Genomic DNA, 16,119 nt, shown 5'->3' on the forward strand with positions numbered 1-16,119 from the left:
AGGCTGGGGAGTCATCCCGAGCCGGGCGCCGGCGGCCCGGGGAGAGGTGCCGAACCGGGACCCCGGGAGCCATCGCCGGCCGCTTCCGATTTGACTGATTTGACTAGGTTTCGGTCGCCGCTCCCAGAAGGCTCGCCCCCCGCCCCCGCCAGGCAGGCCCCGCCCCGCCCTCCGCTTCCTCCCAGATCCCTGGCACTGCGGCCGCTCGGGCAGAGGAGCCGGAGCGGCGAGGCAGCGGCGGCGGCGATGGTGAGGGCCCGGGGCCGGGGCAGAGGGCGAGCGTGGAGGGGTGCGAGGCGGGAGTCCGAAGTCCAAGGGGTGGAGGCGTCCTTCGGGACGGCGCCCGGAAGCAGGACCGGGGCCGGACCCTCAGCTCGTCGCGCGCATCGCGGGAGGAAACGGGCGGCGTGCGAGGGTCCCGACTGCCCAGCGCCGAGTGAGCTGGACTCCAGCTTCCCACTTGCCGGGGCCAAGCGGTTACGAGCACCAGCTTCGGAGTCAGACTCCGGGCTGAGATCCTGGTGGTGGCCACTTACCCGCTCTGTGACCCCGGGCAAGTCACTTAGCTTCCCTGAGCCTCTTTTTCCGCATCGTGAAGTGGGGTCAGCGATACCCGCCTCGCTGGGTGAGAGGAGGTACAATGGCAGAGACCTGCCTGGCCCTCAGAACCTGCTCCTGAGAAGTGGTGGGTAATATGGTGACCTCTTCAGCCCTTCCTGGTGCTGTGAGGACACAAGTCTGGCCCAGGGGTTGGAAACCTGAGCCGATGGGGTGGTAGAAGCCAGTCCTGTGGTAGGGTGTTGGAGGGCAAACTCCTTCCCCTGGGGACAGAGTAAGTAAGATGTTTACTATAAAAGTTCCACTGAAGTTATCAGAGTGTGGCATAGCCTGACTCCCTTCTAAGCCATACCTAGGGACACAATCTTGAGTTGAGTCATCCCCCACTCCTGCTGTAGACTCTGGCCTCTGTCTCCACTTGTCATTTCCAGGCAAAAGTGTCAGGAGCAGTTGGTGCCAGTCGCTTCTCCGCTCCCCTGGAACTCCTGGGAAGTCGTGCCCGGCAGGAAGCAGGCTTGGTGCTTTAAGATTCTGCCATGGAGGGACTTTCCTGGGGATCCAGTGGTTAAAACTCTGCCCTCCCAATGCAGGGGGCGCAGATTCGATCCTTGGTCAGGGAACTAAGATCCCACATGGCACGGCCAAAAAGAAAAAAAAAAAAAGATACTGCCATTAAAAAAAAAAAGATTCCGCCATGGAGAAGGCAGCAGAGGTGTGATGGATGTGGATGTGGCCTGGCTGGGGGTCGAGATGCCTGGATGGCCTCATCTCCAGGGAACTGGAGGCAGGAAGAGGAAGCAGGGCAGGAAGGTAGCACTGAACTCTAAGGCCAGGCCAGGAAACTGAGGGAGGCCCAGGGAATGGGACGGAGCCCAGAGCCCACTTCCCAGCGTGCAGAGCAAGGAATCAGGCAGGGTTAGGATGGGCTTGCGGCTGGGCCTTAGCACTTGGTGAGAAGAGGAAACTCTTGAAATGAAGGCTGAGGCTGTGGTAATTTACTGGGGGTTACTGGGAAACTCTGGGACTCTCACAGGTTCATCTGAGGCAAATAGTGGATCTGAGCCTGGGGACTGATCGCTCTCTCCCAACCATCTCCTAGCCCCTTCCCTCTGTTTTTTCTCTTATTCCTGCCCCTTTGTCCACCCCCAGCACTTTCCCTTCCTTCTTCCCATCCGCCTTCCCTACCTGGTCCTTCTTGCTTTCCCTTCTTTTCTCCTCTTTTCTGATTCATTCAGTTAACAAGTGTTTCTTGGGCATTTCCTTTGTGTCAGTCATGGTGACTGGTATAGGGGATAGAGTAGGAACAAAATAGTGATGGGAAAGATAAAAATTGAATGGGTAATGAATTCATTCATCCTGTAGATGGTCCTCACTCATGCTCTGTGCAAAGAATTTGGGTTTTGAGCCACAGGCCTCCCTCATATGCACACAAGTTGAGTTGGCAGCATCAAACTGGGTGAGTCTTTAGCCAGCCAGCTAAAGCATTTGACCTCCCTTTACCCGCATCCAGTTTAACACAGGGGTTAAGAATGTGATCCTTGGAGACTAAGTTTATTCAACTCCCAGATCTTCTACTCACTGGCTCCGTGACCTTGGATGGGTGATTTAACGCCTCTGAGCCTCAGTTTCGTATAAAACTGGGGTGAGAGTACTTTCCTCAGTGGGTTGTTATGAGGCTTAAATGAGATAAAGTGAACAAAGAGCTAGCGGCACAGTTCTCAGCTCAGAATATGTGCTCATTGAGTGGGAGCTATTATTACTGTCAGGAGGTAGAACCTTCTCAACAGCCTGTAGCGCCTGATGGAAATAAAATAGATATAGGTTATCAAAGGCCCATGTCAAGTTTTATATTTAGGTTAGAAACGATTAAGTGCACAAAGTGGCAACAGGGAAGAGCTTGCTTGGCTGTGTATTTTGTAAAAATGTTTAAGAGGTTTTATTGACCACAGGTGTGCTTCCTGGGATCTGACAGCTAAAAAAAAAAACCTAGGGAAACTTGGGCTACCGCAATAATAGCTATTATTTATTGAGCATTTAGTATGTGTCAAGACTTGTGCTAAGCACTTTATTTATAACATGCCACATGCCTTAGCTAATGTTATGGGAGATATTATTGTCACCACTGTAGATGAGGAAGCAGAGGGGTCAGAAAGGTCATATCCCCAGTCTTTAGTCACTCAGCTGGTGAGTGGCAGAGGCAGGATTTGAAGGAACCCAGGGCTGTAATGCAGAGCCCGGCTCTTAGGCTCTGAGCTCAGGCGAGCGCTGACCCAGGAAGGAGGTGATGCACCAGGTCGCTGCCCGGGTCCCTCTGAAGATGGCAACAGTGACAGCTGGGATAGGGTTTCGTAGGCGCTAATCAGGAAAGAGGGGAGACAGGAGAGTTTGGACAGGGAGGTTTTTAAGAGCTTTCTTTTCAGAGGAACCAGCTGTATTTGGCCTGGAAAAACCCGAGGAGAGATTTGAGAACTGAAGGAGGGATATTCTGCATACCGGGGAACAGTCTGTCGATTTCCTGTGTAACTACCATCCTCCGTCTGCCAACAATGCTGCCCCTACCCAAGCTCGGAAGTGCCTCTCACCCTCCCTTCCTCTCTCACCCACCCTTCCTCTCTTGCCCTCCGTTCCTCCCGGCCCCCCAGCCTGGGAACCTCTCCACATACCCTTGCTGATAGCGTTTCTACATGCCTTCTGGTGGCCTCTGGCCTGAGTTATCTCACTTTCGTTCATGCCAGTCTACCACCAACAGAGAAAGTCTCCTGAAGCCCCTCCAGGCTCAGAAACCTACATAAGCTCTTGATCCATCCCTCCCTCCATGGAAGCTTCCTCATCTTGACTTTTACCCTCTGCCAGATCCGTCACTGTCCAGAGTGTGTCTCTGTGTGCCTGTGGCAGTAGTCTCCACCACATGCCCCCCCCCGCCCATCCCTGGTCCATCTTGGTTCTCAGAAATCACCTGTCTGTGGGCGGCTCAACACTCGCTATTTGTATCTCATGGGGTGAACTCATTACTCTTCTCTAACTGTATCATACACACTTCTTTCCCCCAGCCTATAGCGATCTTTTCAAGAACTGGCCCAACTCATTCAGAAAATATTTTCCATGCATCCACGGTGTGCCAGGCGCTATGCTGAGTTCTATGTGGCAGGATGCAGCGTGGCCGTCCTCCCGTCTCTTACCTCCTTCCACACCCCGCAGTTCTTTATTTGAATCACCGTGCCAGCAGAGACCCGTGCATACAGTGTCCTTTTTCTTCTGGTTGAGGGGGGCCAAGGAGGGCTAGAGACTTGAGCCTCAGGCCTCTGTGTTCCCTGGAGCGAATGTGTTCTTTTAGGCCTGGGCCCATCTGGGCTCCGGACAGGCCTGGTTTCTCAGTGGGGGAAGGAGGCTACAGCTTGCAGTGGGAGGCACAGCCAGCTCTCCTGAAGAATGTGACCCAACATCACCCCATGTTGGAGAATAAGATGACAACAGCTGTAGCATTTAGATTAGAAAAAAATGATATGTAACATCCCACCAGTCTCTAGCAGTGATTCTCCTTTTTTTTTTTTTTTTTTTTTTTTTACATGTGGGATCTTCCCAGACCGGGGCACGAACCCATGTCCCCCGCATTGGCAGGCGGACTCTGAACCACTGCGCCACCAGGGAAGCCCTGATTCTCATTTTTGAATCTTGGTCCATTCCCAGGTTTTTGCCTTGGACTATTTGAATGTGAGAGACTCCAAGTAATGGAGACTTGTTGAATAATTTAGTCATAATAATAGTGGTGATGGTGGTTGACTCAGGAAAACTCAAGAGATGAGTACAACTTCCCTGCTTTCTTCATAATGCTTCCTTGTTCCCCAGCTACTGCTTCCCCCAGCCCATGAATGTACCGCTCTGTCGTGGTTTGCTTTCCCCCTCTCAAAATGGGTTGCTTTTCTAGCTCATGAGTAAATATTGACCTACTTGGGTTTCAGATGCCTGCCCCTGAAACTCCTGCTGGGCTAGATAAACACACTGGGATAACAAACTTGAGAATGACAGTTGCATTGGGATAAGTTATAATGCAATTGGCTCACTCATTGAGTCCTTGAAGATGGTCAGCATTGTGCTGGCCTCCTGGGCCTCCAGGCTGGTGGCAGACAAAGGCAGGGCACTGGCCCCTGCCCTCCCCCTGGGAGCTTGTGGTCCAGTTCGGGAGATAGGATTCATATATTGGGAATGCTTGGAGGTTACATGCAAGGCAGCTGCAGGGATCCTGAACGGGGATTCTTGACTGAGTAGGAGGTGGCCCTCCGTGACCACCAGATCCCTTCACTTTCTCTGGTTTTAAGTGGGATTCAGTCAAGTGCCAAAATGTCTTGCCGCAGACAATGGGCAATATAGTCTGGCAGGAAAGGGAGCCTGGCCCATGCTCTGTGGGGAGGAGATGAGAACAGGGTTGGGCTCTGGGGGACAGGGCTGGGGGAGGGAGTTCCTGTGGTTTGTTAGTCCCCTGGGATTCATCTCCTGACGTGTCCCTGGACCTCCAGCTCTCACCAGAGCCTCCTGCCCTGGGTCTCTCCCAGTTGCATGTATCCAAAGCCCAGCTTCTTTCTTGCTTGTGATCCATGTGTTCTTCCTCTTCCTGGCCTCTCCCCCAGCTTGGACCCTGCATCTCCCTTCCCAGTCCTCTGAAATGAGCTGGGTTCTTTTGTCAGGTGAGGCTGCTGCCCAGGCTGGGAAATCCAAGAGCTGGTCTCTCCTGTGTGAGTTGGATCCCAGTGAAGATCCTGGCTAGCTGGAAAGCTGGAGGCCAGAGGCCAGGAAGGCCGAGGCTCCCAGGCAGACAGAGAGTGAATCGACTTTGAGCATTGATGTGGGAGCAGGGTCAGGCCAGGAGGCAGAACTGGCTTGACCAGTCAGAGGCTGGAGGAGGGAGGGGAGCGAAATCTGATCTCAGTTTGTGTGTGTGTGTGTGTGTGTGTGTGTGTGTGTGTGTGTGTGTGTGTGTGTGTGTGTGTGTGTGTCTGGGGGGTTAGGCAGAGGCTATAACGTGTGGTGATCCAAAATTTTCTGTCTAGCTCAGTAGGCTGGATCTCCTCCCTGTCTGGCTCTGGCCAAGTAGCTTGGTTCTGTGTTCTTTGCTGCCTCCTTAGGCCAGTGGGAAGCCACAGGGGTAGGTTGAGGCCATCCTAGAGCAGGTGAGCCAAGTGTCTGCTTTGTGGGAGGGTGGGTCCTGGGAAGGTCCCATCCTCAGGCATCTTAGAGGAAGCGAAGATGCTGGAAGTCAAGGCTGACCTAGGACCTGCCTTGATGGGCAAGGGGAGGAGCCAAAGGTGAGCCGTACACACCCAAGAGGCCAGCCCTTCCCTCTGCACATATCAGACCCTTACATGAAAGGCGCTGTTCCCCTTACTCATACACACACACACACGCGCTTGCCCAGTGGGGCAAGGAGGCCGCTAGGTCTCAGGACCAGATGAGGGCCAGGCAGGGGCCTCATGTAGCCCTGACCTTGGGCTTGGTGTCCAGGCAGGGAAAGAGTTGGAGCGGTGCCAGCGGCAGGCGGATGAGGTGACAGAAATCATGCTCAACAACTTCGACAAGGTCCTGGAGCGCGACGGGAAGCTGGCGGAGCTGGAACAGCGTTCAGACCAACTCCTGGACATGGTGTGAGGCCTGGAGAAGCAGGGAGGGGGAGGGAGAGGCTAGGAGGGGCCCTCAGAGGGAGCTCTCAGGCTGTGCTCAGGGTCTCCCGGCTGGCTGTTGGTAGGGCCTGAGGCTCACCCAAGGGCCAGTGTGGGGGACTGTGGGTTTCTTGAAGCATCCCTAGCCTAGCTATGCAATGGGTGGGGAGGTCTCATGAAGTCCGAAGGCCTTGGTTTGAAGCTGTGGATCTCCCTAAAGGTTGAAGACTGGCATTGTTAACTGGGGGTGAGCCTGTAGGCCTGTGAGTCAAGGGCTACACCAGTGTGGGAGACCAGGAGTCAGGCTGGGAGGGTCCTGAGAAAGGGAGAAAGGGAGCTGACAGGTTGAGGAGGCTGCGGGAGGAGACTAGGCCTTGTCGGGGCTGGGTTGGAAGGAGCTGGTCCAGGGCTCTGGGGAAACCACTAACTCCTACCCTGTGTCTGGGGGTGTCCACAGAGCTCCGCCTTCAGCAAGACAACCAAGACTCTGGCCCAGAAGAAGCGCTGGGAGAATGTCCGTTGCCGGATCTACTTGGGGCTGGTAGTAGGCGGTGGTCTGCTCATCCTCCTGATTGTGTTGTTGGCCATGTTTCTCCCACAAAGCAGCAAGGGCAGCAGTGCCCCACAGGCCCAGGGTGCCGGTGCTGCCTCAGGGCCTGGGGAATGACACAGCTGGGCCTGGAAAAGAGGCCGAATAGCCACACTGGTCGGTTGTGGTCTTCAGAGAACCCTGGAGTTTGCTCCCTTCTGAGCCACCCCAGTGAGCGTGGAAGGGCAGCAGCAATTTGTGCACCTTTGTTACTTCCTATTACACCAGAGACTGGCCCTTGAGGGCAACCTGCTGCGCTGGCCATGCCGGGGCAGCCCCACCTGGAGCTTAGTAAAAGCTGCTGTTGGGTTAAAAGCTGCTGTTTGGTTAAAAACTGGTGTATGTGTGTATGTGTGTGTTTGAAGGTCTTCAGATTGGTTCATCCTGCCCTGCCTCCACCCCTGGGGCTGCTTGGAAAACGGAAAGTCCCAAAGGACTCCAGCCTTGGGAGATGGCCCTTCTCCCTTCTCAACTTGATCCAACCCTACAGACAGATCCTTCTGGGGTGCATGTGTAAAGACACAACAGCCCCCAAACCAGACCCTTCAACCAGTGCCCTCCAAGTCTGTTTCCCTGAGAATGAAATCTGTTATTTTTCTGAGTCTTGGGATGTTCAGAGGACCCATGGGACTCCAGATAGGATGACAAAGAGGAAAGTACTTCCAGATCTTTATACCACAAGGCTCTCACCTTCAGAGAGACGTTTCCCCTTGAGCACCTCTGCTCCAATTTCTCCCTCAAGCTTTACATCAGATCACAGGTGGGGTAGGTGGCAGGAAAGGGAAAGGACTTCCTTCTATGGTGCTGTAATGCAGAGTCACAAAGTTTGCCCTGTGGGAAAGAATTGGGGCTTTTCAAAGGGCCAGGGAGGCAGTGCCTTCAGGGCACCAAGTAAGATCGTTGGGTAAAGGCTGGGGAAGAAGGAAAGGCCCTACCAAGACCTGGGAAACAGGGCAGCCACTGCCCGAACTCCTTAATTGCATGTCAAACTCAAGAGTGGGTGGGAAGGGGAATTCAGGGTCAAGTGTGCAACAGAAACAGTTCCTTGTTAGGTGGAGTGAGGGCTACTGACGGAGAAACACGAACAAACCATCGAGTTGTGTGGAGCTGTACCCGCACAGAGCGTGTTACTTTCGCTAGGCTCACCACCATCTGCCTTTCCCGGGGAAGATGGAGGCAAGCACCCGGTGCTGTACTTAGGTGTGCAACACTACTAAGAGGCCCTGTGAATGTGGACTTGGGTTTTACATATGTAACAAGGGATAATGATACTAGTTCCCAGGATGACCCTGAGGAGTATTTATACCCTATGTACAATATCTCTCAGTGTAATGGTTCTAGATGCCAACTAAATGCTAACTATTATCCAGATCATTTAGCGCAGTTATTCTCAACCCTGCCTCACATCAGAATCACCGGTAGAGCTTATTAAAAAAATACCACTCCCAGGCCTAGATCAGTTAAATCAGAATCTTTGAGGCTAAGTATCAGACACGTTTTTTTTTTGTTTTTTTCCCTAAAGCTGCAATCCCTCCTCTTCTTCTCTCTCCAGGAGATTCATGGGTAGCCAGGGATGCAAACCACTTGTTCAGTTCAAGCCACTGGTTTTACAGAAGCTGGGGGAGAAGTTGAGCAATGGGCTAAAGGTCACACAGATAGTTCCATGAGCTGGTAAGGCCCTAGATTCCCCTGCAGGGATCGTCCTCCTCTCGGTTGGGGAGGCTGTCCCACCCTTTATTATTGTGCCTAACACAGAAGAAATGAGCAGGGAATTTTTGTTTGTTTTGCGGGAGTCGTGGAGGAGTGAAGCGCCAAGCCCTGAACTAATTAGAGTGCAGAAGTGCCCGGCGAGGCCGCGACAGAGCAGCGGGAAGCGTCCTGACACCAGGCCTCCCTAGGCTCGCAGAACCATGATCCCTGGGCCAGGGCCTCCCTCCCTCTCTGAGAGACCTCTGACATCTGTCCTGCCGAGACTCTCTGAGCCGCAGAGCGGATGGAGGACCCCTACAGCCCAGACCCTTGGTTTTTCAGGGCTCTAGGGACGCGATCCACACGTCCCTCCCACGAACCTACTCTAGGCTGGGACTGCAAGACGAACATTTTCTGACCAGCCCCGGCCCCTGCCATTGGTCTCAGCCTTTGGTCACCTGACTTAGTCGAGCCAATGAAAGGTGAGAAAATTAATACTTCCGCTTTCCCTGAGGCGAAAGAGCCACTGTGCCCGCCTTTCGGATGCTATGATTGGTCACCCTCCCTCAACTCGCCAGTTTATTGGCCAGCACCGCGAGGCTGAGGTGCAGCGGGGTCCGAGGGCTGTGTCAGGCCCGCTGCCATGGCGTCTTATTTCGATGAACACGACTGCGAGCCGTTGCAGCCCGAGCAGGATGCCCGAACCAACATGCTGCTGGAGCTCGCAAGGTGGGTGCGCGGGGCTGGGAGGTAGGGCTCACGCAGCAGGTTACTGGGCTGAAGCTGGCTGGAGAAGGCGGATTATCTGGGGCAGTGGATTCAGAGGAGGACGGATAAATAATCTGGAGAGTTAGTTCTATAGTGGGATAAGGGGGAAGTCGATAATTTGGATCGTCCTTGGAGGGGCCCGGGCCAAGGGGGTTCTGGAAAAGACGAGCTGGCGAGTCGGGGGAGTCGGGGCCGCAGGGCAGTGGGCTCTAGGAGGTTCTGGAATAGGCGGGTCATGGGGGCGGGGTAGGGGCCGTGTGGCTGTGAGTAGGCATATTCGTTAGGAACTCCAAGCATGGAAGCCACACTGCCACTTGGAATCTGGCTTTACCAGGTCATTCCTGCGTGGCCTGGGTAACTTCTCTGAGCTGTTGTCTCATGTGTAAAATAGGAATAAACAGCCTGCGTGCTTGGGGTTGTCTGATGGCAGCTGTAAGCCATTTCCCGCTGTGCTTTTTACGTAGTGAGCACTACTGAGGGGTAGCTATTAGTACTAGTAGCTGGGCAGAGTACTTATCTGTTAATGCTTAATGGACTGCGGGGGCAATGAGAAAGTATGGGTTTTTTTGTTTTTTTGTGTTTTGGCTATGCTGGGTCTTCGTTGCTTCACACGGGCTTTCTCTAGTTGTAGCGAGCGTGGGCTACTCTTCGTTGCGGTGCGCGGGCTTCTCATTGCGGTGGCGTCTCGTTGCAGAGCATGGGCTCTAGGCGCAAGGGCTTCAGTAGTTGCAGCACGCGGGCTCAGTAGTTGCGGCACGTGCGCTTACTAGTTGCAGCACGCGGGCTCTAGAGCGCACAGACTTCAGTAGTTGTGGCACACAGGCTCAGTAGTTGCAGCTCGTGGGCTCTAGAGCACGGGCTCAGTAGTTGTGGTGCACAGGCTTAGTTCCCCTTTAGCATGTGGGATCTTCCTGGACCAGGGATCAAACCCGTGTCCCCTGCATTGGCAGGTGGATTCTTAATCACTGGACCACCAGGGAAGCCCCAAAAGTATGATTTTTCTTTGGTTCTGACCTTGGATTCTTCTTCCCAGGTCCCTTTTCAATAGGATGGACTTCGAAGACTTGGGGTTGGTAGTAGATTGGGATCACCACCTGCCTCCACCTGCTGCCAAGACTGCAGTTGAGAACCTCCCCAGGACAGTCATCAGGGGCTCTCAGGCTGGTGAGAACACTAATTCTTTCCACTATTTGGGTCAGGTCTGCCAGACCCACCCCCTCTGGAAGCCAGACTGTGGTCTGGCTCTTCAGTTTTCCAGGCCAGGCTGGGGCAAGAAGTGTCCTTCAGGAATGGGAGCTGGGAGGTAGGGCCTCTAGCAGCTCTCCTGATTAGCACTCCCTCCTCAAGAGCTCAAGTGCCCCGTGTGTCTTTTGGAATTTGAGGAAGAGGAGACTGCCATTGAGATGCCTTGCCATCACCTCTTCCACTCCAACTGCATTCTGCCCTGGCTGAGCAAGGTACTGCTTCCTTTTTCCCAGCCCTCACCCTGCCCTGGGCCCAGTTCTCAAGCCGCTTTCTGTTTATGGACCACTGCGGGGATCAGAGACGGGAGAGGGATAGGGGTGGGATTTGGGAGCTGGAGACGGTTTTTAGCTTATCAAGACCAGACCTGGGCTCGTACACTGCACTGCTTTTCCCAGACAAATTCCTGCCCCCTGTGCCGCCACGAGCTGCCCACTGACGATGACACTTATGAGGAGTATAGACGAGATAAGGTAGGGGGCTGGGTAAGTGGAGTGGGTGGTGACGGGGCTCCCTGAGTCCGTCCCTGATGCTCTCGTTCCCCACCTCAGCAAGCCTGAGTGGGCCTCATGGTCCCTGACTCTGGCGGCCTTCCCAGTGATTTTAGTGAGGGGCAAGGGCCTGAGAACAGTGAGCCAGTCCCACGGTGGCTGCCCTGTCCCTTCACCCACAGGCCTTGGGGTACGGCCCCTGCCCAGTGCACCCTCTTTCCTTCAGGCTCGCAAGCAGCAGCAGAAGCACCGACTCGAGAACCTCCATGGAGCCATGTACACATGAGGTGGCTGGGACGGCACACCAGTCCTCCTCCACAACACCTTCCTCTTCTGCCTCGGATTCTGATTAAAAGTTTCTTTACCCATCCTGCCGCTCCATTGCTCACAGGCCTGGGCAGGGACTCTGTACCCTCCAGTGGGTCTCTACTGCTATGGGGGAAGGTGGTCCTGAACCGTAGAAGGTACCAGGCTGCGTATCCCTCTCTGCCAAGCCTGCTGGCCTCAGGGCAGTAGGGCCCAGGTCAAGAACTTGGCCACCAACCAGACCAGCCAGGGCTTCGGCCTCTGTGTCTGCGGTTGGAAAGCAAAATGTGTCAGGGTCTGGCAGCCAGTAGTTACTTAAAAACGGTAAAGAAAAACTAGCCCATCTCTCTCCCGCCCCCTGCAATCTTTAGTCAACCTTAGAATCCCAGGGGCTTTCTTTAGCGTCACTGCAAAGATTGCTTCTAACAAACATTTTCAAGTTATTCTCTGTATCCTCCCTTCCTCATATCCCTTAGTGTGGAATCAAGCTTCAAACCAGACTCTGAGCAGGACAGGAAGTGTGAAAGGATCGAGTCGGCTCTTTAGACTGTTTAAAGGCCCAGAAAGGGCTTCAAGCCCTTGTGGGGTATTTGGATAGCACTTGGCATCCCTCGTTTTTGGCAGTCCTGCTCTCAAAGAGCAGCGGGCACTCAGGACCCTCCCTGGAGGCAGAGGCTTTCTCCCATCCTTTGCCTAGGGAAAGCCAGGATCAGGCCCTCTCCAACTCTCCAGAACAGACTACAAACATGCAAATTAGAATTCTTTTAATAGATATATATATAAAAAAAAGTACTAAAATACCCACGTGGTTCTGCTGTGTTATTTGCCCTAAAGAAAGGGACAGAGTGAAGAATCCCAGTGCAGCTCAGTGGGCCCAGAAGTGGGCCTTCCCACAGACTAAGGAGTGCTCACCCCTGCCCCCAGACTGCTGTCCCTCTTGCTGTTCCCAGCCCCCAATTCCTGCAGCAGGAAACCCCAGTGGCACTGGGGGAATAGAAGGCACCTGAAGGGCTGGCTGGGTGAATGAGGATACGTGACCTTTAAAACATAAAAATAACACTGCGGTGTGGGGAGCAAGCTGTGCGCAGCTTGGGCAGCTGTCAGGGCCCGCTCCTGTATGGCACAGGTGGGTGTGGGATGGCCACTCCTCCAGGAGCGAGGAAGCCTCTGTCCCAACAGAATACTTTCTCAAAATCGTTTTTTGGTACAAAATAAATGCAAAGGAGATAACGGGGTGGGGAGCTGCGGAGGCCGGGCCAGCCACCCTCCCCAGACCTCAGATCATGGCGACGCTCTCAGGGGCACAGTTGAGGTGTGTGGAGGTGCTGCTGCTTCCGGACGACTTGCAGGCCCGGCCGGGGGCAGGCTGCAGTGTGGCCACCAGTGTCTCCGAGGAGACTGCCCCGAACTCGTAGCTGAAGGTGCCGTAGAAGATGAGGATGTCGATGACAAACAGCCACTCGCACAGGGCTGCCCCGTGCTGCAGCTGAGAGCTCTCGTGGATGAAGAAGACCCCGCCTGGGATGGGGCTAAGGAAATGTTCAGTGGGATGGGCGGCAGCCTGGCGACGCCCTTTCTGCCTTCCCGGATATGCGGCTAGGCTGGGGCCGAGGACCAGGCCTCACCTCCCGGGAGAGGGGGGCAGAAGACCACCCGGGTGGGGGCGGATCCCCATCTTGGGTGGGAGAGGGCCTGGGCTACAGGAGGAGCTCCTGGCCGCCCTGTCCTGGAAGGATACTGAGGATCAGAGAGACAAAGGCGATGGCTGCCAGCACAATCCGCAGGTAGGCCACAGCCAGGTCGTGGGGGGCAGTGGCCCCGTGGTAGGAGAGGGCACAGTGCAGGCAGACAAAGAGCAGCCCGGCAGTGAAGGCCACGCCGGTTCCGACGTAGTGCAGAGACTTAGCGTGATCCACCTGGGCCCGGAGAGAGGGGCCGACCCGTGAAGCAGCCCCCTCCACCCCGCTCCGTCCCTCCCTCCCGGGCTTTTCCCCTCCCGGGCCCTGTTCTTCCCACCCCCAACCCTGAGGGGCAGACCCGCAGCTTGGGTCAACCCTCGGGAAACAGGGCCCTTGCCGAAAGCCTGGCCCCCTTCGGGAAGTGCAAGAGGTGGGCGGGCGGGCGCACCTGGAAGTTGCCCACCACCACCAGGCCCGCAGCGTTGGTGCAGCCTGTGATGAGCGTCGTGGTGTTGACCCAGGAATGACGGCTCTGCTCCAGGAGCTGCCCGTAGCGCAGGAGGCAGATGAGGGCCACTGGGGGAGGAGAGCACAGGTGGGGCCGGCTCTGGCCCTGGCCCAGCCCAGCGAGCCCACCAGCTTTCCCCAGATACTCTGAGGGCACGAAGGGAACAGACAGGCGGGTGGTGTGCCCTACCGGCGAGGCCGTGTGCAAGTTAGCCTTGGGCCTTCAAGGAACAGAAGAGAAGTGGCCCCGCTGGCCTTAGCTCGTGGCGGGGTAGGCGGCGCGAGGCCAGGGCTTCCTGGGCCTCTTTGGGGAGCAGGTGTGAGGGCGGGCGGGACTGAGCGGGTTGGTGGTCGGGCCGAGGGCACAACTCACCCATGAAAGCACCCACGTTGCCAATGAGGCTGAAGAGGCAGCTCTCGGGGGGGTATGTGCCGCACTTGCTGAGAGGAGGGGGCGAGGACAGAGTGAGGGGGGGGCAGGAGCACCGGAAGGCCCCGTTCTGGCCCGCCTGCTCTCCCTTGCCTTATCTGTGCCTGTTCCTTAGCAGGCAAGCCCGACTGATGAGAAGGGCCAGGGTCCCTCACAAACATTTGGCCCTAGGCTGGCCACACCTCCCCCCAAGGCAGAGCTGGTGTGCGTGCTGGGGTAGGCAGTGCCCAGGATTGCTCGGCAGACCCCCGAGGCTCTTGGACTCCCTGAAACCGTCAAGGCCTGCAGGGGGTCTGGCTTCCCTTAAGCCAGAACTTGGGCTGGGCAAACAGAGAGCTTGAACTTAAATCCAGGTGCCTCCACTTACTAGCTGAGGGACCTGGATGGATGACATAGCTCTGTCTCACTTTCCTTGCCTATAAAACGGTGAAAACAACAGCTGCCTTAGTGCTAGGAGAATTAAATGCCGCTACGCATGTAAAGCATTCAGCACAGGGTCCGGTACATAGTAACTGGTAAGTAATATTGTAATTAAGTGCTCTTAATGGAATTATTATTCCTGAGACCCAAGGACAGGCCTTTGCTGGGGGGGCTTAGTTGGGAGTCTAGCAGGGCCTTGGGTCTCTGTGACCTGCGCGGTTTCTAGGCCTTACCTGATGAGGGGGACATCGTCCAGGGTGCAGCAGGTCTTGGGGCCCCCTTGCTCAGTGGGGTCAGGAGAGCAGGATTCGTTGTAGGACCTGGCAGGCAGGACAGAGAGTAGCCTGGGGGAAAGGGGTTCCCCCAGGCCCTCGGCCTGTAGCCTCAGGCCTCTCGGAGACCACCCTCCCAGACCTCCCTTGGCAGGGGCAGAAGAGCCCACTTCCCAGGGCCCCCCTGAGACAGAAGCCAAAGGGGCGAATGACGGTGGGAAGCAGGTAGGTGGGCACGAAGCCATGCCTGGGGAGGGGCAGGCGCTGCCAATGTCAGAGAAGAGCAGTGAGGCCCAGTGTCTCCATCTGGCTCGAGGCAGCCCCGGCCCCAGAGGGAACAGAGATGAAGGGAGCTTTAGAGTGAGGCTGTCTGCAGAGTGCGCCATACCAGTTCTCCACGGGGCACACGTGGTGGTTCATCACGGCCATGGCATACCTGCGGGAGCACAACTGTCACCCTGCCCCATGATGCACCCAGCCTTCTCCCACTGACTCTTTTCCTTTGATTCTGCCCCCATTCAGCCTTACTGTCCTTTCCGGGGACTCAACCTGGGGTGGCCCTGGGGCTTGATGCTACTCTAGAACCCACAGCCTAGTCCCAAACTAGAGGACCTCTGGAAGTTGCCCTGGCTAGAAGTGTGTCTGTCAGGGCCACCCTGCTGGACAGCAGTGGTGCCAGCTTGTCCCAAGGGGTTGTGTGCCCAGGCACCAGGCCAGGCTTTGCAGACAGCCAGAGTGGCCCTGGGTACCACCCTGGAGCCTGCAACAGGACAAGGGACTTTGTGTGTGCCATCAGGCTCCTGTTGGGTCCTGTCCCTTCTCAGCCTGGGTCCATTTTGTCCCCTAGTTGCCTCCCCCCATCCCCCTCTTTACTCACACAGTCCATAGGCCAGTGATGGAGAATGCTGACAGGCTGACAGGAAGGAGGATCCAGGCGGTCATGAGGGAGGGGAGCCAGGGTGGTGGTGGTGTGGGGGGAGGACAAGAGGTAGGTGGGGAAGAGGGTGTGGACCCAGCTACCTTAAGGTACTTCGCCAAAACCATCAGCTGCCCGGGCCTGGTGGAGAGAGACAGGTCAAAGTCCAGGGTCTAGTGACTGGCCAAAGCCGGTGCGGGGGAGAGGAAGGTGGTCAACACCAGATGCAGGGCTCCCGCTGCGGCTCTGAGCGCCCACACTTCGGGCTGAGCCCCCGCCGCAACGTGGACACCCTCCGGCATCCACCGGGGGCCTCCGCGTTCCACCCAGATGTTCAGAAACGCCGCGGGGCCCTAACATCTGGAAAGGGGGCCACTCTCCCTGGCCTGAGGGTCCCGGGCTGGGAGAGGGGCTGGAGTCAGGACAGTCCAGGGGGCCACGCCAAGGAAAGCCTCGGAGGGGATCCGGGGCTGGGTGGAGAGGCGGCCGGGGGCAGGCAGCCACCTGACCACCAGCGCCGCGGGGAAGGGGCGGGTTCACGCGGGAAGCTCAGCCCGGCCCGCTCCCGCCCGCGAGGGCGCCCGGAGCCCACGGTCCGCGA

General features: G+C 56.2%; 3 protein-coding genes across 7 annotated transcripts in view; 2 read left to right on the forward strand and 1 right to left on the reverse strand.

The window, feature by feature from the left end:
* The first annotated feature begins 180 nt into the window (after positions 1 to 180).
* Positions 181 to 7,116, forward strand: VAMP5 (vesicle associated membrane protein 5). Its single transcript, XM_024743660.1, has 3 exons — positions 181 to 249; positions 6,055 to 6,192; positions 6,667 to 7,116. Exons 1-3 carry the CDS (start codon positions 247 to 249, stop codon positions 6,874 to 6,876), a joined length of 351 nt encoding a protein of 116 aa, XP_024599428.1. The 5' UTR covers positions 181 to 246; the 3' UTR covers positions 6,877 to 7,116.
* A 1,949-nt stretch (positions 7,117 to 9,065) lies between these two features.
* RNF181 (ring finger protein 181) lies at positions 9,066 to 11,358 on the forward strand. Of its 2 annotated transcripts, XM_024743752.1 has the most exons (5): positions 9,066 to 9,216; positions 10,289 to 10,419; positions 10,603 to 10,712; positions 10,896 to 10,970; positions 11,215 to 11,358. In XM_024743752.1, exons 1-5 carry the CDS (start codon positions 9,131 to 9,133, stop codon positions 11,272 to 11,274), a joined length of 462 nt encoding a protein of 153 aa, XP_024599520.1. In that variant the 5' UTR covers positions 9,066 to 9,130; the 3' UTR covers positions 11,275 to 11,358. The 2 variants fall into 2 exon arrangements, with proteins under 2 accessions (XP_024599520.1, XP_024599521.1); XM_024743753.1 differs by lacking the exon at positions 10,896 to 10,970 and having other exon boundaries at positions 11,215 to 11,357.
* A 683-nt stretch (positions 11,359 to 12,041) lies between these two features.
* The window catches only part of TMEM150A (transmembrane protein 150A), a 4,469-nt gene continuing 391 nt past the window's right edge, over positions 12,042 to 16,119 (reverse strand). The window contains exons 1-8 of one of the 4 annotated variants that reach the window (XM_024743749.1): positions 15,623 to 16,113; positions 15,480 to 15,515; positions 14,991 to 15,038; positions 14,564 to 14,650; positions 13,854 to 13,921; positions 13,422 to 13,549; positions 13,033 to 13,210; positions 12,044 to 12,812 (exon numbers count right to left, since the gene is read on the reverse strand). In XM_024743749.1, coding sequence (XP_024599517.1) covers positions 12,571 to 12,812; positions 13,033 to 13,210; positions 13,422 to 13,549; positions 13,854 to 13,921; positions 14,564 to 14,650; positions 14,991 to 15,031 — 744 coding nt within the window. In that variant the 5' untranslated portion in view covers positions 15,032 to 15,038; positions 15,480 to 15,515; positions 15,623 to 16,113 and the 3' untranslated portion in view covers positions 12,044 to 12,570. Of the gene's footprint in view, positions 12,813 to 13,032; positions 13,211 to 13,421; positions 13,550 to 13,853; positions 13,922 to 14,563; positions 15,039 to 15,479; positions 16,114 to 16,119 lie in introns of those variants that run through there. The other 3 variants (XM_024743747.1, XM_024743745.1, XM_024743748.1) reach the window with 3 other exon arrangements.

This window comes from Neophocaena asiaeorientalis, unplaced genomic scaffold (assembly GCF_003031525.2).
Source record: "Neophocaena asiaeorientalis asiaeorientalis breed wild unplaced genomic scaffold, Neophocaena_asiaeorientalis_V1.1 scaffold114, whole genome shotgun sequence".
Taxonomy (NCBI): domain Eukaryota; kingdom Metazoa; phylum Chordata; class Mammalia; order Artiodactyla; family Phocoenidae; genus Neophocaena; species Neophocaena asiaeorientalis.

What these genes read in the sequence shown, in the direction of transcription:
- VAMP5 (XM_024743660.1), top strand. An exon ending in CAGACCAACTCCTGGACATG is followed by an intron (nt 6,193 to 6,666) that starts GTGTGAGGCCTG and finishes GGGTGTCCACAG; the next exon opens with AGCTCCGCCTTCAGCAAGAC.
- RNF181 (XM_024743752.1), top strand. Translation starts at nt 9,131, where the DNA reads ATGGCGTCTTATTTCGATGAACACGACTGCGAGCCGTTGCAGCCCGAG. An exon ending in ATGCTGCTGGAGCTCGCAAG is followed by an intron (nt 9,217 to 10,288) that starts GTGGGTGCGCGG and finishes TCTTCTTCCCAG; the next exon opens with GTCCCTTTTCAATAGGATGG. An exon ending in AGGAGTATAGACGAGATAAG is followed by an intron (nt 10,971 to 11,214) that starts GTAGGGGGCTGG and finishes TCTTTCCTTCAG; the next exon opens with GCTCGCAAGCAGCAGCAGAA.